General features: G+C 41.6%; 1 protein-coding gene across 10 annotated transcripts in view; it reads right to left on the reverse strand.

Annotated features, from left to right (window-relative positions):
* Positions 1–5599: 5599 nt before the first annotated feature.
* The window catches only part of LOC131523286 (protein unc-79 homolog), a 62419-nt gene continuing 42932 nt past the window's right edge, over positions 5600–25086 (reverse strand). Inside the window, exons 30-52 of one of the 10 annotated variants that reach the window (XM_058749548.1) lie at positions 24651–24816; positions 24426–24575; positions 22114–23226; positions 18567–18668; positions 18305–18421; positions 17037–17063; positions 16862–16964; positions 16651–16791; positions 16537–16575; positions 16343–16455; positions 16160–16245; positions 15041–15214; positions 14881–14949; positions 14608–14718; positions 13924–14028; positions 13308–13385; positions 13139–13228; positions 11735–11910; positions 11470–11653; positions 11190–11387; positions 10826–10903; positions 10671–10712; positions 5600–10554 (exon numbers count right to left, since the gene is read on the reverse strand). In XM_058749548.1, the coding sequence (XP_058605531.1) occupies positions 10366–10554; positions 10671–10712; positions 10826–10903; positions 11190–11387; positions 11470–11653; positions 11735–11910; positions 13139–13228; positions 13308–13385; positions 13924–14028; positions 14608–14718; positions 14881–14949; positions 15041–15214; positions 16160–16245; positions 16343–16455; positions 16537–16575; positions 16651–16791; positions 16862–16964; positions 17037–17063; positions 18305–18421; positions 18567–18668; positions 22114–23226; positions 24426–24575; positions 24651–24816 (3651 nt within the window). In that variant the 3' untranslated portion in view covers positions 5600–10365. The other 9 variants (XM_058749551.1, XM_058749558.1, XM_058749555.1 and 6 more) reach the window with 9 other exon arrangements.

Genomic DNA, 25086 nt, shown 5'->3' on the forward strand with positions numbered 1-25086 from the left:
TAGTAAAAAATCAAATTTTGTCTTGTCAGTGAACGCATACTAGCCAATGGCAGTCGAGTATCAGTTGCACGGGGAGCGGAACTCGGACATCTTTAGGTTTCAGCGCCATAGAGAAATATTGGAAGATCCGAAGCTCGCATCGGTTTTATGGGGTTTATGTTTCAAAAATGACATGCCTGGGGTACTTGTAACACTGATTCCAGGTATCCTGAGAGGATGGGCAATATAATTTATTTTATTACATTTCCTGAATCCAAACAAAACAGAGCAAAATGTCCCTAAGTAGTCACCCCAATACAAATGAAGACAAAAACATTCATTTTCTGGTTGTCATACACTCATTAAGTTACAATTTTCATCTGCTCAAGCAAAACGTTAATGTTATCTTGTGCTTTAGCAAGGTATCTCTGGCTAAAACTAGCTAACGTTAAAGTTAGTGAGTCCATGCTAACCTACAAACATAAATAGCGGACTGTTCTCGAGTCTTGAACAGTGTAGGTCAAAAACACATAAACGAAGGTCTACATTTCAGTGCCTCTGGTTAAATATACATTAATTTAATCGTAGCCTGCGATACATGAACAGTGTTGATCCTGCATGTTGTCATCCACGATCGTGGTGACCAACCGTAATATGAGACTTCTCCCGCTTGCATTGTGATCTGTAAACCCTCCTTCGAGTTACCCATCATATTTATTTTTAAATATTTTATAAATCCATCCATGGAATATTTAATTCCCATTTGGTGGCCTTCTGTGTCCAAAATTGTGCAAAAACATGGTGGGACAAGGTAGCTGTCATTGTAAGACAGTGAGCAACTCTGTTTCTTTATCAGAGTGAGAAACATTAACTAAGGGGCTTACCGATATGTCAATTATGAGCAGTCAACATGTTGTATGTTTCAGAGTTACACAGTATAATTCAGTAATGTTGCTTTTAACATTATTTTGGAATCACAATGACTGCAGTGTCCTCTCAGTTTACTACAAACATCAATCAGCTGTTGAAGCATCAGTGTGTGTCTAGCACGTGTCTCGCGTTTCTTAATGACAGGACGCTCTTTCTTCGACAGTAATTTCCTTCGTTAATACGTTAATTCTAGAATGTCTTTAAGCAAATCAGCTTGTTGCCATGACAATATGCTGCTGCTTTCTGTCAACCTCTCAGATGACCTTCAAGACCATAGACATATATAGACACCCTATTCGACAGCCATCTTGGAACGGTCCACTTGACATCATTCACCATACTGTAGGTTTGCACAGAGCCATTAGGTTCGCAAACCATCGATTGTGGCATTTTTCGAATATTCAGTGATTACTATGGTGAATGACGTCAAGTTGATCACTACAATATGGCGGACGGCTCACATATAGCAGCCCATAAAAACAGTCGCTAATGAGGCACCTACGTATATCTATGCTTCAGACAGCCAAGCACAGGAGACATCATTACATGTGGAATTACATTTAATGGTTTTGGATTGCAGTATTTTGAATAGTTTGTTTAAAAATTATCTGATGGCATGTGCAATTAAGCCTTTAACTGTAAATTCACTTTTAAATATAAAAATATATAGATTAGTGCTTTCAAAATTAGCCCATTAATGTAGGAGATTAAGAGCATTTTTTTCAGTTTAACGGAGTTGAAAATATTTGATGCAGCGGCGGGGCTAGGGACGGCCACCTCATTCACAAATGCTGCTCTCTTCTTGACAAGAATTGCAGAACATCTTTACGATCACATCAAACAAGAAGACGTTCAGATGCGTGCTCCACTTCACCTCAGCTTCAGGCGCAAGTCAAACGAGAGGAGCTTCAGCAGAACAACAGTGAACTGCGGTCAGATGAGATGCTCTCAGGCCATATGTCAGTAAACACTAATATTCCTGTCCTGTCTGCCGCAATACTGCGCTCCCAGCACTATAGCCTGTACCATTTCATATTAAAGCTCGACTGAAACTACAAGCATGCGTGTCAGATCTACGTCATGTTCAGAAGCAGTACCTCTTAAAGTAACAGCAGCCAAATAACCTAATAACCAGCTGCTGTGATGTCTTTTCATCAAACACAAGAAAAAAAGAGGAAATCAATAACTTTTGTAGCTTTAAGGATTCATCTATATTTAATTTAGAATTTAGTGTTTGATAACTTTGAATACTGGCCTTCAGTCACAAAAAAAGACGCTGTAAGGCGTGGGGTTTTAGCTGCCCGTGGGTTGATGTGAATAAAGACGATGGACTTGAAAATATCGACGGGTAGTAACTTTTATTGAGCAAAGCCCTAGAACTGGGGAGGAGAGCAACTAGTCTCCGTGCCCGACACACTCTACTCCCCTCTCTTCCCACATTTCCCTTCACATACATGACCCTCCTTCTCGGAGGACGCAACACCAAAATAAATGTCCTTGGCAGAAACATCCAGAAAAAGAATACAATGGATATTAAATATACAACTTCACATTAGTTACCCTGTGGGAAAAGAAACGTCTGTGTTTACAATATACAGAAAGTAACAATGTCCTGAACCAGACAAAACAATGAGCAGATTATTGGTGCAATACAGCCAAAATTTTCAATCAAAACAATACAGGGTTTATGCGTACTACAGCAAAGGTTCTAAAACAAAGAACTGATAACAAGTTTTTTATTATTATTATTATTTCACAACATAATCTTTAAACCTTGCAGGCAATTTGACAGGCCTGCGACCTAACGGTCTAGGGTCCAGCCCACCATGCGGAGCCATAGTAGGATGGTCCACTTTGGACTTTCAACCAAACCAAGTCTCTTATATGAGGTAAATTTGGCCTTTTTGTCATATTGAGCTTTTTGCTGCTCATGAGCATGTTCCTGATTCTCCTGACGGAACTTGAAAGCATACTGTAATTTTCTGTAGACAGACATAGCATACTCTGCTGGGTTGCCTGCAGAGGCACTGGAAGGTTCAGTAGGACAAGGGAAGAGTAAATGAAGTGGCAATCTGGCTTCACGTCTATGAACGAGGAAGAAAGGGGTGTATCCAGTGCTGCTGTGTACACTAGTATTATGAGACAACTGGATTGCCCTTAACATGGTATCCCATGGATCTGTTTGCTGGTACAGACATTTGCTCAACTGATCTTTCAGGGTGCGATTGAATCTTTCGATTAAACTATCTGCCTCAGGGTGATAAGGAGAAGTCCTGGTTTTAGTGACACCCAACTTGGAACGCAACTCCTTGATTAAATCTGCCTCAAACTGTCGGCCTTGATCTGTATGAAAGCATTCAGGAACACCATGCTCTGTGACATACTGTTCAAAAATACACTGTGCAACCGTTACAGCTATTTGGTCTTTCATAGGGTACAAATTCACATACTTGGTGAAATAGTCTTGGAGAACGAGGACATATTTATGGCCTGATGGTGACACAGGAAGCTCGGTAATGTCAGCTGCCACCTTTTCAAAAGGACGACTGGCATGAATAGTCTGCAGGGGAGCTACACGATGTGGGACTGGCATAGGCCATGACTGACATGGGACACACTGTTGGCAGTAGTTCTCTCTATGTCTCTAGCCATGTATGGCAAGTAGAAATGTTCTCTAGCTCTTGCAAGTGTCTTTTTATGACCAAGGTGACCTACAGTGGAATGTCCATGTAAAAACTTCAACACCTGGGGGACAGCTTTGCTGGGAATGACTACATGAAGAGTAGGTGACTCTTTTGGTTTGTTACAGGCAAAACGGTAGATTTTGCCATCCTGCAAATGCAGTCTATCAAACTGTCGCCAGTATACTTTGAGCTCTGCCGAACCTTTCTTTAGAACCCAAGCTGGAGGTCTCCTTCCGTCTTTCAACCACTCACTCAGTGTGACATCATCTTTTTGACATTGTGTAATATCGACTGACAAAGTCTGAGAAAGGTCTATGGTGGCATGAGCAGTAAGAGGGGCTGTGACTAAAGGAGGTTCTGACTTGCCTGATATGGAGGGATCAGAAGTAGGCTGAGGAGTGGTATCACTTTGAGTCGGGCGTCTAGATAGTGAGTCTGCATTTGTGTGCTTTGCGCCATTCCTGGGTTTTATGACCCAATCATACACATCAAGCTCCAATGCCCTACGTCCTGTTGGATCTCGATCGATAGGCATTTTCTTTAAAGCTAACAAGGGGCGATGATCGGTAACAATCACAAAGGGGCACCCTTGCAAGTAGTGTGAGAAATGTCTAACGGACCAAACAATAGCCCACCATTCTCTGTCAAAGGTGGACCAATTGCGTTCTGTTGCACTTAGCACATGACTGGCATAGGCTACTACCTTTTCAACACCCTGTTGTTGCTGTGCAAGAATGGAGCCAATGGCATGGTGAGATGCATCCATATACAAAATAAAAGACTTGCTGAAATCAGGGTAGGTGAGAATAGGAGGGGTAGCTAGAGCATGCCGAAAATACTGAAAAGTGTCCTCACATTGTTCACTCCATGCGAATTTGGCATGTTTCTTTGTAAGGCTGTGTAAAGGAGTTGCCTTTTCTGCAAAGTCTTTGATAAAACGCTGATAGTAGGAACAGAGGCCTATGAAAGGTCTAACCTCTGTAGGTGTAGTTAGACAAGGCCAGTTCAACACTTTCTCAGTCACTTTGGGATCTGGTTGAATGCCATCCTTCGAAACAACATGTCCTAGAAAGAGTACAGACTGCTTGAAAAACTGACACTTTTGAGGATGGAGTTTGAGGCCAGCTTGCCGTAATCTACCAAACATTTCAGAGAGATCATGAATGTGGTCTTTAAAGGTCTTACTGAAGACTATTATGTCATCAAGATATGAATGATGGGGGAATGTTGCTGAAATGTTGGGGGAGCATTAGTAAGACCCATTGGCATGACCTTAAAATGATAGAGGGAATCACCTGTAGTAAAGGCAGTTTTCTCCTTGCTAGCATCATCCATTTGAATTTGCCAGTAGCCACTGGACCAATCTAGAGTGCTAAACAAGGTGGCTCCAGAAAGGGCGTCTGTCATCCACACGTGGAAGTGGGTATGCATCTTTGATAGTAATTGAGTTCAAACGTCTATAATCGATACAAAATCTGTAAGAGCCATCCTTCTTACGGACAAGTATCACCGGGGAGGCCCATGGGCTATGACTAGGCTCAATTAAGTCAGCATCAAGAAGTTTCTGTACTTGGTTGTCGATTTCCTTTCGTAGGACAGAAGATGTACGGCATGCTCTCTGACGCACAGGGGACGTAGAGAATGTCTATATGCTATGCTTAATCAAATGAGTTCTACCTAGATCGACAGAGGTAGTGCTAAACTCATCACAGTTCTCTTGTAGGAGGGAGTTAACTACTTCTACCTCACTGGGAGTAAGAGTGTCAGTATCCATCTGAACATCAGGTATTTGGCATGAAAGGCTTGGCAGGCTGACCTGAGCCACAAGACTATCCATAGGCCTATAGAAATCAGAAGGCACATTACGTACAGTGTAGAATTGACCTAAATGGGTCTGTTTGGGCTGCTCAATGTCCTGGTGTGTAGGATTAAGTAGATGAACTACAGTGAGCCCATTTTCAACATTAGAGAAGCTACGAGCATCTTTGTCAAATGTTACATTCGGTTCTAGAATACCTTGAAAACCATGAAGCTGACTTCTTGTTTCTGAGGTACATGCTACTGAAGCAGGAACAACATTCTCTGTCAAGGGAGGGACTGAGACCTGTGAGAGTGACCAGCTGTGACATAGGCTAAAAATCTGCATGTTTTTTACATTTTATCCAAGGTATTTTTTTCTTTTCTTTACCTTTATAGAGGGCATTTTCCCACTAATCTCATTAACTTTCATTTCAAATTCTTACATTTGATCTATAAATTCAATTATAATAATGTGGTTGTTATTATCTATACGTTATCAAATTAAATCATTTACACTGAAAAATGCAACTACATTAAATTATGAGATTCTTAAAAAAAGATTTTTTTTTGAATATACAAAAAATAAATGGTGGAAATTTTACTTTTAAACTAAATTAAAACGCCAGTAGGTGCCAGTAGTGAGCGTTTAATGAGTGAGTCATTGTCGTTCATTCAAACGATTCTTTAAACGGCAGATTCATCAGATGTTTATGCATGGGCTAATGATACTTTGACTCAACCGATTCGTTCAAAACACTGAATCATTCAGCAATGAATCGGATGGTTGCTTTGAGATACGCTGTGATTCCGCCAAAAATGTAAGTGACCTAATATTATTGTATTTGCTCATTGAACTGTTTATAGAATTATTAAACAGTCGTAATGGTGAAAACTTTGAGTGATGTTGCCTAACTAACTGTATTTTAAATATAAAAACTTTCCATTTTGAATTTTTACCTCAGTATTCTTTCTTAGTGTTGCGTGTTTTGTTTTCTCCTCGAGAGCTGCGTGAACCTCGCCTCAGCAGCGCAACCTTATACTGTCAATAGATGCATTATATACAGTTGCTATATCCACTATTCACCACTTACTCACTTACTGATACTGAAATCAGAATAATACTTTTGTTTTGGTGTTTACATAGTTATTTTTGGTTATTGATGTTTTAATCATGTTACTTGTCTGGCATTAATGAAGCGTTAATGTCGAGCCCTGGAGTCTATGTGCCGGGGCTCAGCCCCGGACGGCCCCAGCCCAATTTAAACCCTGGCTGCAAGCATATTGGAGGACTCTGTCGTGAGGCTGTGTACCACGGCTGGTTGAGGTGCAGCAGGTGCCGGCAGAGGAAAAGTCTCAGTGGCTGCAGAACGTGCTCTCTCACACCGACCAGCTATTTTAATCGCATCTTCAAGTGTAGTAACACCAAACTCATACAGCTTAGCTTGCAATGCAGGTTCAAGTCCAGCTATAAAACGTCGCAAAATTTCACCTTTGATTGCTGATTCTCCATAGTCCGGAAAAGCTTGGTGAACAAGGCGGGTCAATTTGGCAGCATACACTTCCAATGGCTCATTACTCAGACGCGGTCTGGCATTCAAGTAAGTCTGAAAGGTTCTTAATAGCTGTTTTTGTTCGAAAACTGCAGCTAATTTGCTACAAGTGGTGTCATAATCAGCTTTTATGCCATCCGACAAACTATCCCAGTAACTGAATGCAGCACCTGCCAATCTTGAAGGAAGTACCTTGGCAAGCTGAAGTTCGTCCATACCTGAGGTCTCACAGCATACTTGAAAACGACAAGCCCACTGAGAAAAGCTTTCGTTGCCATCCCCAGTGAAGTCTGGAGGTAAAACAGCTCTAAAGTGCACTTGCGGGTTTGTTACATTGTCCTCTGCCATGTTTGAAAAGAGTGAAGTCAATGTAGTGTTGTATCAGTTCAGTCGAGCAAAGTCTTTTATTGATAAAGAAGGTCTGCAGGATAGACTTAGTGAAGTGAAGAATGATGAACACAAATTAATTTATTTTTTTATTTTTTGAGTCACACTTGACAAGAGTGATGCGAGAAAGACTGACACTACGATGGAGCTACTTTTGGTAATACAATTTATATTTCTTCGTTTAATATAAATGAGTGTATTGTTGCTGGGTTTTCATTATAAAACAAAACAAAACAATGAACCACAAACGTTTTAAATAAGGGAAAATACCTTATTTGTTTGGGTTACAATACAAGACTATATCCATCTCATTCATTTTGTTAATAAAAGTTAGATGTTTAATATATGTGAATATGCCATTGTAGCTACTATTTTATGGCTGATGTGTTTTAATTAATAAGATAATAAACCACAAACTACGATCATTTTAAGGTAGCCTAAGGGGAAAACCATATTTAGCCTATTTGTGTGTTAAACGTGGATAAAACACAGTTTAATATAAGCTAGGTAAATTTGTCATTGTACTATTTTATTGTATAGCCTATGTTTTTTGTTGTTGTTTGTCCCCCCCATTAATAATAATGAGCCATAAGCATTCATTTAAAGGAAGGGGAAAATCCAAAAACCTTTCATGTATAGACTACTTGTGTTACAACGCGGGTACATCAGTCTTCGTTATGTCCATAAAAGTGTTGTGTTTAATATAAGCGACTTTCTCATTGTAGGATTGCTGATATGTTTTTTTAAGAGTAATATTGAATCAACCGTAAGCATTAATTTTGTTCAATAGGAAAGACCAAACCGTTAAAGATCAAAATAAGCGCTACAGATGTGAGAATGCGAGATTTGTTGCTGCTGAGGTAAACGCTCTCGTGCTGTCTCTTTACTATGTCTGTAGAAATAATTGTTAATTCTTAATTTGGGTACGGCACAGACTTTACAGGTAATAATATAGCGCATATTAAAAAAACAGTTTGATAAGTTTAATAAGTTGAAACGACGTTCACAGTCAATTTGGTTCAACTCATGTTTAACCGTTGCTTCAGGTCATTTTAGGCTCAGGCTACTTTTTCAATGAATTTTAATGAATATACAAATTAATAAAATTTATTTTATTTATTTTTTGTTACAAATTGTTCATTCATTTATTTTTAACACTCCATTTTTTCGTGGGCTACACTCCAGGAGGTGCTGCAGCACCCTCAGCACCCTTACTTCCCGTGGTAATGTAAACAAACAACTTCACAATGTCATTAAACGAATTAAAAATATACTGTCTTTATGTTGACAGATTAATTTCCGATCAATTTCAGATTAAATTAATTTCAGAAAAAACATCTGGTCAAACTAAGCATCCAGATAAGCACCTTGGCAAGAGAGCTCAATCCTCTCCTCAATGAAGACACATAAAAACAAAACAAAAAAATGAACCTGAACCATCGGTGAAGCTTGGCGGTGGCATCATCATCATGCTGTGGGTGTGTTTTACAGCAGCAGGGACTGATCGAAGGAAAGTTGAAATCAGAAAATTACAGAGCTATCCCTAATAAAAACCTGCTCCAGATCTCCAGAGCTTCACCTTCCAACAGGACACTGAAGACTCTGTGAATGACCTTGAGCGGCCCAGCCAGAGCCGAACCCAGTCAAACATCACTTGACTGGAGAGACCTGAAAATAGGAGGGTCAGATCGGCTCTGCTCTCCTCACACAGCTGCTCTGAGACGCTACCTGGAAGACGCTGATTATAGAAGCAGCTTTTAATGAGTTAGATATTTGAAAGGGCTCCAAGTTCAAACGAATATGGCAGCAGGTCTCTGCCAGATGCTGCCTCTGAGCAGTGGGAGTTGATCACTCACACTCACACACACACACACACACACACACACACACACACACACACATCTGGTTTGCTTACTCTCCATAGGCATAATGGTGCACTGTTAGATTTTCAAAAAACTTAATTCTGTGTGATTTATTAGCTTGTTTACCCGTGACACAAGTCCCCATGAGTCTGTGTGTATTCAGGTTTAAGTCCCCACCTGAATAGAAAAACAGGTACACTCACACACACACACACACACACACACACTGCACGATAGTCTCTCTTTGATGAGCTCAGAGCTCTGATTTGACGGAGAATGAGGGCTTTTGTCAGACGTTGATGTGTTTGCTTTTTAAAAATAAAGCTTTAATCAAACCCATGGCTAAATGTTTTTTGTCAACAAGAGCAATATGTCCTTTGCTCTTTACAATAAGGTGTTTGAACTGTTGCTTCTGGCCAAATCCGAGTCCATAATCCATAATAAAGCTTCCTCCAGTGAAATAGTCCATCTCCTGTCGTCTCTCATATCAAAATCCAGCCACACGTTTGTTTAGAGCTGTTTTGTCTTGTAAACGCTGCTTGATCTGCAGATTTCTCTCCTGAATCAGACCAGAACACTTCTTCACTGGAGGAAGCTTTATTATGGATTATGGACTCGGATTTTAGTTAAAAACATCTTAATGCTGGATTAGTTCCAGCTTTTGTCTTCTCCAGATGTTAACTGATGGACTGGAGTGCTGTGGATTATTGTGATGTTTTTATCAGCTGTTTGGACTCTCATTCTGACGGCACCCATTCACTGCAGAGCATCCATTGCTGAGACACTGATGCAGAGACACATTTCTACAAATCTGGGATGATCTGAAAGTGAGCCCATTTCATTTTCACTTTCATTTTTGGGGTGTCTATTCCTTTAAGCAAGTAAAATAATAAATATGTGTCAGTTTAACACAAAGACTAAATTCAAGCAATTAGTTTTTTTTAAAAACTCTTGAATTGTTTATTTTGGTTTGAAATATGCATACTATTGATAATGCAAAAAACCTTTCCCTGGTTGTAACGGACTAACATTTTTCTCTATACATGATTTCTGTAATGTATTTGATAATAACACACACACACTAGGAAGACCACTGCTTTAGTGAAGCAACTACATCTGCTGCTGCCAAAGCTCATATGATTAATCTTCACGCACACCTCGCTGCTTTAAAGATCACATGGGGTAAAACTGGGACGCCGCCTCAGACGACTGGATCTCCACCTGGGCCATTTTAAACTGAGTGCATTGAAGCCACTTGCGCAGAGCGAGCGGAAACGATCCGGTTTCAGGATTCTGGAGACACTGGTGGTTCACCCGGTTCTGGATGGCTTGTAGACGCAGCTGGAGACCCGCGGACAGATGCTAACGACAGACAGAGAGCGTTTATCATCTAACAGGAAGATTTTGAGAGTTTACACTAGAAAGAAAGCAAGAGTGTTGATAGCAAGGGTGAATTGTGTAATGGATATGATACTTACATTTAAGTTGGACTGAATCATGGGCAGCCACATGGGAATCAGCTGAAGAGAATAAAGAGGACATTAAATATAACAAACACCTCAGACTGCATGATGTAGGAATGCTAATGCGCTCCAGTTTATTTTAAGCATTTGTAGTAAGAAATCCCTCTTACTTTCACAAAGATAGTTGAGTTACACTCCTGCAAGGCCTCCATTAGACTGATGACATGCAAGCAGACCATCTCTACCATCTGAAACATGAAGAACATGAGCAGATCTGCTGTCACCACTGTGTCTGTGAACAAGCTACTTTCCAATCAATTAAAATTGATCAAGTTTTTTGCTCATAGCAATTTCAAAGTCTAGAATAGGAGTTAGTTTATATCTGAAATCGGTTTACATCAGATATCAAATCAAAAGTAAGCTCAAACACAAGCTAAAAGAAATACACATTCAAAATGTCAAAAACAGCTTCCACTAAAGAAATGCTGTGAAATAATGCACTGAGAGAGAAGTCTGAGTAAATGGCAGGTTTACCACTTTGTTGTGGGCCATGAGCTGGAGGATGCTGGGAGTCACGCGGCTCCAGAACTCCAGGCCCGTGAGGATGGCGCCCGAGGAGAACTCGTTCTGGTTCTGATTGGAGGGGGCGGCCGCGGCCTGCTCGCAGTAGATGGTCCACAGCTGGGCGAACATGAAGGCGTGGAACAGAGAACACATGTGCAGCACTGACGTCTGCAGACACACAGAGAGAGAGGAGCATCGTCAGAGTCACGTCTCCCGATCTCCTCCGAGCAGAACGGCTCCATTATCATACCTTGGACTGCTCTGGGAATCCTATCAGGATGACAATCAGATGGTCTGCGATATGAGACCCGGCGTCCAGTGGAATGGGCATACAGCATGAGGAGCCCTGATGCAAAGCACTGTGGGTAAGAGACCCCAGCAGCAGCCAGGACAGCTGGCGAATGTGCGACACGCACTCAATGAACTCTTTGGGTCTGAGGAAACACAAGCACAGTGTAAAAGCTCAGGTCCAGATGCCGGCGCTGTCGACACACACGTGATGCGGTGGATTTTACCCTTGTTGCATAGCAGAAGGTGTATGATAAAGCCAAGGCAGGTAGCGAATAACCGCTTTGTTGTCTCTGTGGTTGCCTTTGCTGATCTCCATCGCCGCTATCTGAGCCAGACCGACCTTCAGATTCCCGCCAAACGTGTCCTCGTGCAGAGGCTGGCAGCACGCCTTCATGTGGCTCTGAGTCACACACACACACACAAACGTGCTTTCAGCATTTTACATTCAGCACACATTTTCATCCCAACAGACTTGAGGCTTCTCACTATCCGATTTTCAGCTGATTTCCAGTCGAGTTCATTTACATTATCGCTGGAGATGCAGACGGGTCATTTACAGTCGAAAACTTACATTCTGTCTGTGCGTCTCGTGATCAATGATCTTCTGAAGAACTGAGCCGATCCAAACAGTTCAAGTCAAGGCAACAGCTGTTTTTCTGGTTAAGTGAGTGAAGTAAAGCGTACAGCAAACACACATTACACACAGTGAATTACATCCTGATTCAGTTCATGATGACGGAACGTTTGCTCCTGTTCTTATTTCACCAGCTTCATGTGAGAAAGCTCAGAGGCATTTAAAATGCCAGCTGTTTAAAATCGGCTAGTGGAACGCCACCCTTACCCTGCATTTACAGAACAGATTTTATTCAAGTGCCCTATTATGTATTTTTGAAGATGATCTTTCATGCAGTGTGTAACACAGCTCTAAGTGAATGAAAACATCCTGCAAAGTTTTAAATCTGAAAGTGCACCGTGTACAAAGTTATTGTCTCCCAAAGGAAAGAGTCGACTCTAAATCATTTAAACGAGTCGTTTTTAAAACAAATCCCAAGCCGTTTCATGTTTACATCAACATGAAACATTAGCATATTGCCTCTCAGTTGTTGCGTGCGCAGACCTGAGAAAACTTGATTTTCGTGTTGGTCTGAATGAAAATGCAAATTCATTCTTTGCCACTAGGTGCCGCTTTCGTAACGTTAAAAACTCACAAACACTGCTTTAAATGAAATCGACCAATCACCGCAGAGTAGCGTCACGCAAAGGAGGGGTTTGGAAAAATGAATCATTGAGCGAATCGTTTGGGAGTCGTTGAGCAAGTAAGGTAAATGTAAATGCATATTATAAGACAATGAAAGTGTTTTTTTGACTTTGCGTGCATGTCAAGCTGTTGTTGGGGACTCCCAAAACCAAAATATGAACCTTTCATAACCCATAATAGGGGCACTTTAAGGTCACATGTTCCCTGAGAATCAAATCCATGGTTTTATTGATGCTAGCACCACGCTGTAGCGTTGGAGGGACTTCCAGCAGATGAGACAGATGTGTGACGTTTCCATGAAGCTACAAAGACACATGAAACATGAGAGTTTCCACCGCAGGCCTGACGGTTAGATGAGTGTGACGAGTACCTTCAGTTTGGTCAGCGTGTGCATGTCTGCGATGAAGTCCAGCAGCTCGCTCAGATACTGCCGCAAGCACTCCATCGCTGCTGTGGTGCACTGAGGGGACAGAACACCTGTGACGTCTACAGTCAGCACTAACGAGCAATCATCAGTACCTGCAGCAGACGAGTCTCACCCCGGGCAGCGCAGAGATCATGTGCTTCTGGAGGATGGTGGACTCAGCCAGCCTGGATCCGATGTCTGCGCACACAAACTGAGGAGACAGACCATACCACATGACTCTCTCATAACTCATCATCCCAAACCACCTCAACTACATACCAGTCTTTGATTGTTTTTACATAAAATGTGACCAGTCACAGAAGCTGTTTGACATATGTGACCCTGGAGCACAAAAGCAGTCATAAGCAGCACAGCTATATTTGTAGCAATAGCCAACAATACATTGTATGGGTCAAAATTATATACTTTTTTTAATGCTAATATCAAAACTTTAATTAGTAATATGCATTGCTAAGAACTTAATTTGAACAACTTTAAAGGTGATTTTCTTAATATTTTGATTTTTTTTGCACCCTCAGATTCCAGATTTTCAAATAGTTGTATCTCAGCCAAATATTGTCAGATCCTAACAAACCATACATCAATGGAAAGCTGATTTATTAACCTTATGACTGGTTTTGTGTTCCAGGGTCACATATTAGTGTAGTACTAGCAATAGAAGTTATGCATCCAAATGTTTTTTGCTCCACCTTCCCTTATTGCGAGACGCAGATTCACAGATACACTACCTGCACCAGCAGCAGCAGGTTCGTATCAGGGATCGATGACTTGAACTTCAGAGCCTGAAGCAACTCCAGAACAACGATACGGGTCATGTAGAACTTGTCCCTCTCCTGCATGAAAGAGGAGGAAAGCAGCTTGTAGAAGGTCATTTTCAAAGATGTGCATGTTTGTTACAAGATATAGACACACTCCTGAATGCTGTAATCTCTGGTTTGACAAACTGACGATATCTAGATAATCTATCAACAGAAAAACTCCATAAAAGCATAATCTTGTATTTAATTATCTCTTTTGACACACAGCAGTGTTTCCTCGCGGACAGCACGCAAAAACAAACACACAGCACAGCATTTTACCAAACAAAGCCTTGCTTCACAAAATGTAGACATTATTTCTTAAGGAAAAGGATAAAAAGAGTAATATGAATGTTTGTTTTTATTTATTCTGAAAAAGTACACTCTTGTATACTCTTTCCTCCTGATGATGATTATGAAATGATCATTAATTTAGTGCATATTCATTTAGCATTTAGCAAACTAAAAGCATTCACCATTTAGCAAACTGGGTAAATGAAATGTCATTCACAAGAAACTGTAAAATCTTTGCAGCAAAATGCAAAGGGCAGAAAACCATGTTAGGGGATGTGATTCTCTCTGGTGGAATAAATACTGATGTAAAGGGTTGTTCACCTTGCTGAAGGTTTTGTAGCATAACCCACAGAGCTCTACGAGATACGAGAGACTGAACACACCGTACTGGAGAACAAAACTCAGCAGTTTGGAGAAGGGCTCCAGCAGACTCTGTCAGAAACACACCAGAGAAGCAGTGAACTTCATCAACCCCACCAGAACATTTAAAAACAACACACTTCTTCTCTGATATTCACATTATCCCTTTATTTCTGTCATATATTTCTTCTGTAGAGAAATGACCAGCAGAGCCAAAGAAATAGATGAACTTACTCTTGTTGCATTTGTTACAGGAATTTTCAGCAAGCAAATGATTATTCTCAGGCTTGAGTCCAGTGGACACTTGAGAAAAGAGAAGAAACAGGAGGATGCTGAGTGTATTTATTCTGTGACTCGTCTGGCGTTACAGAGCACAGAAAGGCTGAACTGGTACCTTGAGTGGCAGAACAGCAGGTAGTTTGGTTAGAAATGTGTGGAACTGGTTACAGATGGTTGTCCAGAGGTTGCTGGGCGAGTCCATGGGAAGCGTCTCCATGAAGGTGGCGATGTTGTCCAGACAGTGCAGTATGGTGCCTCCTGCTGGCAGAGTCTTCTTATTGTTCAGACCCTATGACCACACCATCAGCTTTACTACACAGACGCCATAATATGTGCTTTATAGTTACCCAACAGCCACAAACCACAAACAGAGGGTCACAATTACAAATTAAACTTTTATTATATTGCATATTTTGTAGTAGTTCAACAAGCTGCTTCTGAAAAATTAAAGGAATAGGTAACCCAAATATTAAAATGAGCTAAAAATGCAATCACCCTCAGGCCATACAAGATGTAGGTGAATTTGTTTCTTCATGGGAACAGATTTGGAGAAATTGAGAAATCCGAGTCCATGATCCATAATAACGCTTCCTCAGTGAAAAAGAGCATCTGCTGTTGTCTCTCACATCAAAATCCAGCCACATATTTGTTTAGAGCTGTTTTGTCTTGTAAACGCTGCTTGATCTGCAGATTTCTCTCCTGATTCACACCAGAACACTTGTTCACTGGAGGAAGCGTTATTATGGATTATAGACTCGTATTTTAGTTTAAAATGTCTTAATGCTGGATTAGTTTCAGGTTTTGTCTTCTCCAGATGTTAACTGATGGACTGGAGTGCTGTGGATTACTGTGATGTTTTTATCAGCTGTTTGGACTCTCATTCTGACGGCACCCATTCACTCTGATAAAGAAACACCCTCAGGACATCTGAGATGTAGATGAGTTTGAGCACATTTTCAGCTAATGTCCATTTTTAGGTGAACTATTCCTCACGGCACTAACTGTGTAAAACATAATAACCTCCTGTAAGTTTTGATATTTAAAGCCTCACAAAAGGTAAACACTATATATATATATATATATATATATATATATATATATATATATATATATATATATAAAGCTTCCACACTTCACTGTCACAAGAGTGTCCTCTGCTGGAAGAGACGTGGCAGTGCATCGTGACCTGCTTGTCTCAGAAAGTGTGCCTGTGTCAACTGATAAACGGACGTACCTCCAGGAGCTGACTGAGCGCTGCGACCGAGCTCAGCTCATTGAAATCAATCAGAGACGTGGCCAGCGTCCGCAGGAAGCTTCCATCTGAAAGAGAACAGTGCCAGTGAAGTGTTTGAGCTCTGTGTGTGTGTGTGTGTGTGTGTGTGTGCGCGTTACGGTGCTCTGCGGTGTTTCTCCACACCTTTAATGTTGCTCTGGAACAGCTGTGGTAGGATACCGTTGGGTGCGAGCTGATGGAGAACGCAGCGCAGGAACTGCTTGGCTACACCGGCCACATTCCCCGGGATCAGCATGCTGCACACACAGACGGAAGAATAACGCTCAGACTTACACGTCTGAAAGTGTGCATTACACTGGTGCAAATGCAGAACCCACCTTTCAGCTTGACCTGTGAAATTGGAGCTAGAGGCCAACCTGCAGAATAAAACCAAAGAAGTGAAAGAAAGCCAAAGTGATTATACTGCTGTACTGAGTGGTATGTTGTCGCACCTGCCCACAGACTGCATGATCTCCAGCAGCAGCGGAGCGGCCAGATCAGGACTCAGATGGATGAACATGGACAGAACCACCACAGCCAGAGCCAAAGTCTCCTCATCGTACTCCTCCAGAACAGCCCCGCAGTCCCGGCACCTGATCAGTTCACACAGAGCTGTGATATTCTGCACTTCTCCACGCCGAAACACTGAGAGTCGCTCCTCACCTGTCGGCCATCGTAGTGGGCTGCTCGTCGCTGAAGTCCTCTGGCGCGGGAACGAACATGCTGGCGGTGCTTGGGGCCGACAGCAGACTGGTCTTCACTGGACCTGCAGAGTACAACGTAAATTATCTTAACACACAAACTCAAGTGCTGTAGGATACAATGGGGATAAATTTACCTTTCACTACTCCCACGGTGTGTATGACTGCAGAAAAACTACACATGTTTTTATCAAATGCTGATGAAACAACAGATTTTGTGAGAAAATAAATGATAAAAGTGGTTTGTTTTATTTAAAAATCGTACAAATGTATGAGGTGGCGATGTGGGCCTTTTACATTTACATTTAGTCATTTAGCAGATGCTTTTATTCAAAAAGACTTACAAATGAGGACAACAGAAGCAATCAAAACCAACAAAAGAGCAATGATAAGCAAGTGCTGTAACAAGTCTCGGTTAGCTTAACACAGCACACGTAGCAAGGATTCGTTTTAAATTACATAATAAATCAAAAGAAAACAGAATAGAAAAGACTAGAGCAAGCTAGTGTTAGTGTTTAGAGGACACACACGGGGTAAAAGGCATAAAGCATTTACACAAATAGCTAAAGTAATATGTTCTGAATAATATCTAAGTTAATATTAGTTTAAATAAATCACTTTAGCAAGGTTTGTACTATTTTTTGTTTGTTTTGATAAATAAACATTTATTTTTGTTCAACAAATGTGCTGTCATTAAAATATGTTCATTTTAAAAATACAGAAACAAAATTATTTTAAAAAAGTAAAGATTCTGAAAGCATTGAAGGACATCCCATAATAAATTAATATAGCTTTACAGTAGTAACAATAAATATGGTATTTTGTTATATGATATGAGTAATATCATATTTTTAAATATGATGGTTTCATTATAAATATGGTGATTATCTCTAAGATGTACATGATATTTACCATCTGAATATAATCATGTCATGCCAATAAATGGAAAAGTCAGTCAGCTATTTATTATCATATTAATTGTTGTGCCTTTAGCACCAACAGCATTTTTACCCCAAATACCATACTTTTACATATTCTTCTGTAATTGAAAAACTGCTGATTTGATTACCTTGAACAAAACTGATCTTTGCCTTGAAATATATTCAATAATTTTATAAATTCTCATTTGCTACACTTTTGCTAAATATGAAATATTAGATCAAACTAATGCATTGCTGTCCATGCTCGCGTCAAGGATCACCAAATTTCCACCTGCATAGACAAACGTGGTTGTTAAGAAAAGTGCCGAGGTGAATTTTTTAGTGTTTTAAAGGAGAATAAAGTCAAATGTGCCTTTTACCACAGTGCACCTTTAGCCCCGCTGAACCCTACATCACACCGGTGGGCTGGGTAATGAATCATCAAAGAGAGAGGAAAGTGCTAATGTATTCTGCTGAAGACTGACCCGTGTCCCAGGTGCTGATGTTCTGTGGCGCGCTGGACTGATGCTCCAGCTGCCGCTTCATTAACTGACTCATAGTCACGGCACCCAGCGAGCCTCGCTTCACCTGACGATACTGAGCTGAGAACAGAGAAAAACACCTCAGCAGACTCTCAGAGACCGGCTGACCAAATCTCTCGGCCTTACAGCAGCAGTGTTCACATTATGTTACACATTAGAGCTCAATGGACAGATGGATATAAGCATGTGTGTGTGAGTGATTTACTGGACACTGAGGAGCGATGGCTGGCTTCAGGGACGGCGGCCTCCAGGGCCGGAGCTGAGGCTGATTCTCTGGGCTTCTCCAGCTTCGACAGAGATTTGTCATCTGTGCAACAACACAGACGAGTCAACTTAGTGTGTAACCACTTCCTAACATTATAACATTTGTTAAAGTTAATGCAATTCTCCTGCATCATTGTTAGGACAATAATTAGTAGATTGAATGTGCTTTAATTGTCGTCTACATGACCTACATTAATGTCTTTAAACCATGAATGATTGTCTCACTGTTAACCTGCTGAAGGTCTTACTATTGAAATGCATTTATACTGTAAGCAGTTTATTTACACCTTAAACATTATGCTAACTATAAGTAACTTTGCAATTACATGTCAACTAAGTAAGATGTTAGGTGTGGATTAAACATTTTAATGCACAATATATAAAAACACCCAACGTGCAGCAATGTGCATTAAAACTGATTAATTCACAGCTAGCCATGGATTATCCTGCTTATACCATGAACATTTACCAACACTGACCAGTTAAAGCTATCACTAATGTTTGCAATGCTCTATTTTACCAGGAGGGTAAAAATTATGGTTATTGTGTGAATTAACTGTGTGTGTGTGCTTCAGTGAAGACACCATATTTATATAGAACAGTAATTAAAATATGTGCATTACACAGTTTTAATGCAGACCATCCAGCCAAACAGAATCAAGTATTCAGTGTTAGCCGATATTAAGCAGACAGTCACTAATACTCCAATGACTGCTAGTTACTGATAGTTAGTAGAATGTCTAAAGTACCAAAATAAAGTGTTACCAGAGATTTGTTATTAACTCTTTCCCCGCCAGCGTTTTTGAAAAAAGTTGCCAACCACCACCAGCGTTTTTGCTGATTTTCACAAAAATTTCACGGCCCCCAGAATACTTTGTTGTATGAATATCTGAACATGCAATACATCAAAATAAAGATCAGACCCTCTACTTTCAAAAACAATCATTTTATTCTAGCTTCAAGCATTGTTTTTTTAATCAACACTTGAATGTAGGTATGTTTCATAAAAAAGCAACATTTTGAGCAAAAAGCTGAGAAAATCTCATTTTTATCAAATACTACATCTGGATCATATTCAGTAATATTATCAAAGCAAAGATGCAGTAGATGGCTTCCATCAGTATCCCAAAGCTTGCACAGGCCTTTAGTACTTTCTGGATCCACATTTCACTCTGTAACATTAGTCAGCTTTCATTTACACTGAACAAAATTAGAAACGCAACACTCCCCCTCCCCATTTTTCATGAGCTGAACTCGAAGGTCTAAGACTTTTTCTATGTACACAAAAGGCTTATTTCTCTCAAATATTGTTCACAAATCTGTCTGAATCTGTGTTAGTGAGCACTTCTCCTTTGCCGAGATACTCCATCCACCTCACAGGTGTGGCATATCAAGATGCTGATTAGACAGCATGATTATTGCACAGGTGTGCCTTAGGCTGGACACAATAAAAGGCCAATATCCAGCCAATATAAAATGGGGGGGGGGGCTGTGCGAAGTTGCTGGATATTGGCAGGAACTGGAACACGCTGTCCTATACGCCGATCCAGAGCATCCCTAACATGCTCAATGGGTGACATGTCCGGTGAGTATGCTGCCATGCAAGAGCTGGGATGTTTTCAGCTTCCAGGAATTGTGTACAGATCCTTGCAACATGGGGCCGTGCATTATCATGCTGCAACATGAGGTGATGGTCGTGGATGAACGGCACAACAATGGGCCTCAGGATCTCGTCACGGTATCTCTGTGCATTCAAAATGCCATCAATAAAATGCACCCGTGTTCGTTGTCCATAACATACGCCTGACCATACCATAACACCACCGCCACCATGGGCCACTCGATCCACAACGTTGACATCAGCAAACCGCTCACCCACACGACGCTGTCTGCCATCTGCCCTGTACAGTGAAAACCGGGATTCATCCGTGAAGAGAACACCTCTCCAAAGTGCCAGACGCCATCGAATGTGAGCATTTGCCCACTCAAGTCGGTTACGACGACGAACAGCAGTCAGGTCGAGACCCCGATGAGGACGACGAGCATGCAGATGAGCTTCCCTGAGACGGTTGCTGACAGTTTGTGCGGAAATGCTTTGGTTATGCAAACCGATTGTTGCAGCAGCTGTCCGGGTGGCTGGTCTCAGGCGATCTTGGAGGTGAAGATGCTGGATGTGAAGGTCCTGGGCTGGTGTGGTTATACGTGGTCTGCGGTTGTGAGGCCGGTTGGATGTACTGCCAAATTCTCTGAAACGCCTTCAGAGACGGCTTATGGTAGAGAAATGAACATTCAATTCACGGGCAACAGCTCTGGTGGACATTCCTGCAGTCAGCATGCCAATTGCACGCTTCCTCAAAACGTGCGACATCTGTGGCATTGTGCTGTGTGATAAAACTGCACATTTTAGAGTGGCCTTTTATTGTGTCCAGCCTAAGGCACACCTGTGCAATAATCATGCTGTCTAATCAGCATCTTGATATGTAGGGGTGTAACGATACATTGGAATGCACTTGGTGAAGGGAGCGTAATTTCCTCATTATCTTCAGCTGGGATGTTCCCGTGACAATGCAGCACGGTGTGCGTCAGCAGATTCGCTGGCGGACAACCGCATAAAAAAAAAAAAAAACATTTCATAATTTAAAAAGTTTTATATATATTATTTTTTTATATATTATATAGCATATTTTAAAAACTTTTTAAAATATAAAATGTATGTTTATTTGCAACAGTTATGCTAACAACAATAAAAAGACTATTGACATTTAAACAGCGACATCTGCTGACGTATACCGTGCTGCGTTGTCACGGGAACATCCCAGCTGAAGATAATGAGGAAATTACACTCCCTTCACCAAGTGCATTCCAAACGACTACATAATGACACGCACGTGCCCTGCTCACTCCCAAGTCCCCACTCCAAGGGGATAGGGATGATCACTTCCATTTGGAAAATGCCCGTGAATCGTTCAACCGCGATTCGTGTATCGTTACACCCCTATTGATATGCCACACCTGTGAGGTGGATGGAGTATCTCGGCAAAGGAGAAGTGCTCACTAACACAGATGTAGACAGATTTGTGAACAATATTTGAGAAAAATAGGCCTTTTGTGTACATAGAAAAAGTCTTAGATCTTTTGAGTTCAGCTCATGAAAAATGAGGGCAAAAACAAAAGTGTTGCGTTAATAATTTTGTTCAGTGTATATGCGATTAGTGTTGATGATCGCATTATTTTTCACATGCATATGCTTATATATGAGATCGCTCGTTTCTGCATCTTCCTGGTCTGTGTTTATGATCGGCACTTTCATTCAGGAGATGCGTAATAGCGCCCCCTAACGTATAACAGTGAAAACACTGAAACACGGAAAATGCTGTGTTTGGTGGGGAAAGAGTTAAATACTAACAAATACTAACCAACAAAGGCATAGTGTGAAACACAGTATAAATAAAGTATTTTATCTGTGAAAACACAGGAATAAGACGCACAAAGCTGGAGGATGCTAATAAACCAGGCGGTCAGACCTGACTCTGCGGCCGGTTCCCTCATTTTGTCTATGTTGTTGAAGGAGATGTCCAGATACTCCCTCTGGATGGCACTGACCGCGATCTTCCTCTCTTTGCGCTGGCGTGGCACAATCTGGATCTTGAACTCAGCTTCATCGCTCTCGTCGTCAGGTTTGGGGTCGCTGTCTCTCTCATCAGTCTCGTCGTTGTCCTCGTCTCCCGCTCCCTCTGCGTGTAACGGATCCAGCAACTCGAATGCGTCCGCAGGGATCTGGAGCATGACGGACCTGCTGGAGGGGCTCGTTCCGCCGCTACCCTCAGGCTGCGCGCAGGAATCGTCCAGGGATGCGTTGGGCATGTGTGACGTCTTTCTGAAGAGATCCCGTTTCTGTTTGAGGGTCATGGTGCCCTCCTGAGAAGCTGTGGGGGGCTGGAGCATCTGGCGCTCGGTGCAGTCCTCAAGGCTGACCTGTAGGAGCGGAGCCTCGGGTTTGCTCAGCACTCCGCCGGGGAGTTTGAGTGCCTCAAACAGGTCCTCGTTGCTCTCCACGATGCGCAGAGGAGGCAGCGGCTCGAACACCAGCGAGTCGCTGTCAGACAGCGAGAGAATGGAGTGCTTCTCGGGGATGGAGGTGCAGTCAGAGGACAGGTCGATGAGGTCCGGATCGTCCTTGTCGAGCGCTGGGGTGGCCAGCGGCGAGTCCAGACCGGCGGGTTTATCTTCAAACGTCTCCATACAGCTGAGCCGCACCTCTGGTATGATGGGCCGGATGCTGTCGTTCTGAGCGCCAGAGCCTCTTCGGTCGATGACGGAGTGGCCGTTGGAGGAGTCTTTGCCGTGGTGCTGAGCTCTGTGCTGCTGTCGGCCAATCGAGGAGGAGGATGAGGGCTCCTGCAGGTCGCAGTGGTCAATGCAGGACTTGCGGCGGTGCTCGTCCAGATTGAAGAGGATAGAGTCGGTGTTGCTGATGTCCAGAGACTTCTGCTTGTGCATGGCTTGCAGCCTCTTCTTCTTGCTGTTGCTGTCCTCTCGGCCCGAGTACAGCAGCGTGTCCTGCAGCGCGCCCTCCTTGTACTCGGCCAGCTCAATCTCACCTGTGCAGGACACAAGAGCGAAAGCTTGGCGAGCGCAGGCTAGGGGTGTGCTATATATATATATATATATATATATATATCGTCTGCGATAATATCGTAATTGTTGTTTTAACAAAGTGCGATTTGACATTTGCAAAAACCATTACAAAAACCCTACTACAGAGTGCATGCTTACATTACATGAAGTCTAGACTATAAGTGACATTTAGAGTGTGTGCTTTCACTGCATGATTCAGTCTATTAAAATACATTTACAATGATCACAAATTCAAGACATGGGGGCAGAAAATGTACATATTTATACCACTTCATATAGGCTAGTTAATCAATTTCACACAAAGAGTGCTGTTTTCTTCTCCAAAAATTACCATGATTACAAATGTGATATTGATTTTTTTTTTGCAACAGTTCAATAAACAAGAAGTTAATTAAGATACTTATGTTTTAGACACCATATTGCCTGTTTTTCTTCTATTTCGCCAACAAAAATAATTCCAAACACAGCCACAGCACTGTTTTGCGTCTCTGAGCAACATGATGGTGTTTCGTTCCTGAATGAATCAACGGTTTAAATGATTCGGTTCAATCGCAATGACTCACTTACTAACACTGACTTGCTGCCACCTGCTGGAGGTTTTAATTTCGCATTTAAAGTATCTTTTTATTATTTAAATAATTTCAAATATCAGTATTCAAAGTTTTATTTTTAATGTGTCAAAACATTATTTATGCATTTGTAACTGCAGGTTAAATGCATTCATGTCTTGTATTAAACCGTGTGTAAACACATCTAAACGCCACTTCAGATGCAGCTTCTGTGTTTCCTCTGCATTGCAAAGATGAATTTTGTTGATACTGATTTGATTTGCTTGGTGGTAACAGCAAATGTCTTATTTTTCTAATTCACTGATTAAATGTAAGAATTTTACATAAAAGATAATGCACACTTTTAGAAAAAATGACTTTATAAAGGTAAAAATGCCCATAAAAGGTAAAAATCTATGTAAACTTATTGAAAAGTATTCATTTCTATCAGTGTGAACTGACCACCACACAGAAACTTAAGAAGTCAGTTTAAGATACCAGCACAATAACACACTCAGCAAAATATCGTCTAATTATTGTAACCGATAAAATCCCAGAAAATCTCAAGATATTATTTTTTGTCAATATCGCACGGCATCCGTGCGGACACACACTTCTCTGAGCGTTGAGCTCCACAGGCTGATACTTGACAGACTTGCTGCCGCCGATCCTTTTCAGACGGGCGAAGAAGGTCTGCGACTCCTTACTGCTCGCTCCCGTCGGAGTATCGTGGATGTCCGACTCGTCAAATACGCTGTCCTCCTCTACATAGGGAAGCACAGGCCGTTAAGAAACAGCACGTCACTAACCGTTCCCGTGATGCCGAGTGCGATCCGTACCTTTCTCCTTCTCGCTGTAGCGACTGATGTTGGAGTTGTCGCTGTACAGCGGGCCTGCGGACACGTGCGACCTGCAGCTGTGGTACTGAGCATTCAGCGTGTTGATGGTGATGTGGATCAGATGGAGCACCACGTCTTTACTCATGTCCATGTCTCTATATGGATACTGAAACACAGCACCATACAAGTGAAGAAGATGCCAAGATCCCTGAATTTACGATTAAGAAGACTACAGTTGCTTACAATGAGACTGTCTGAGTTAAAACAGAGTGGAACAAAAATGAAACCACAACTTTTCTACTGAAGTGCAACACTGAACCAGTGTCATTAGATGCTTTTAGACGAATAAGACTCATGTTCTTTCTGCTGGGTTTTTTTTTTTTTTTTTTTTTTCACAGGAGAGATCATTGTTTGCTTTCAAGTAGAAGAGAAACCA

This window comes from Onychostoma macrolepis, chromosome 17 (assembly GCF_012432095.1).
Source record: "Onychostoma macrolepis isolate SWU-2019 chromosome 17, ASM1243209v1, whole genome shotgun sequence".
NCBI lineage: Eukaryota > Metazoa > Chordata > Actinopteri > Cypriniformes > Cyprinidae > Onychostoma > Onychostoma macrolepis.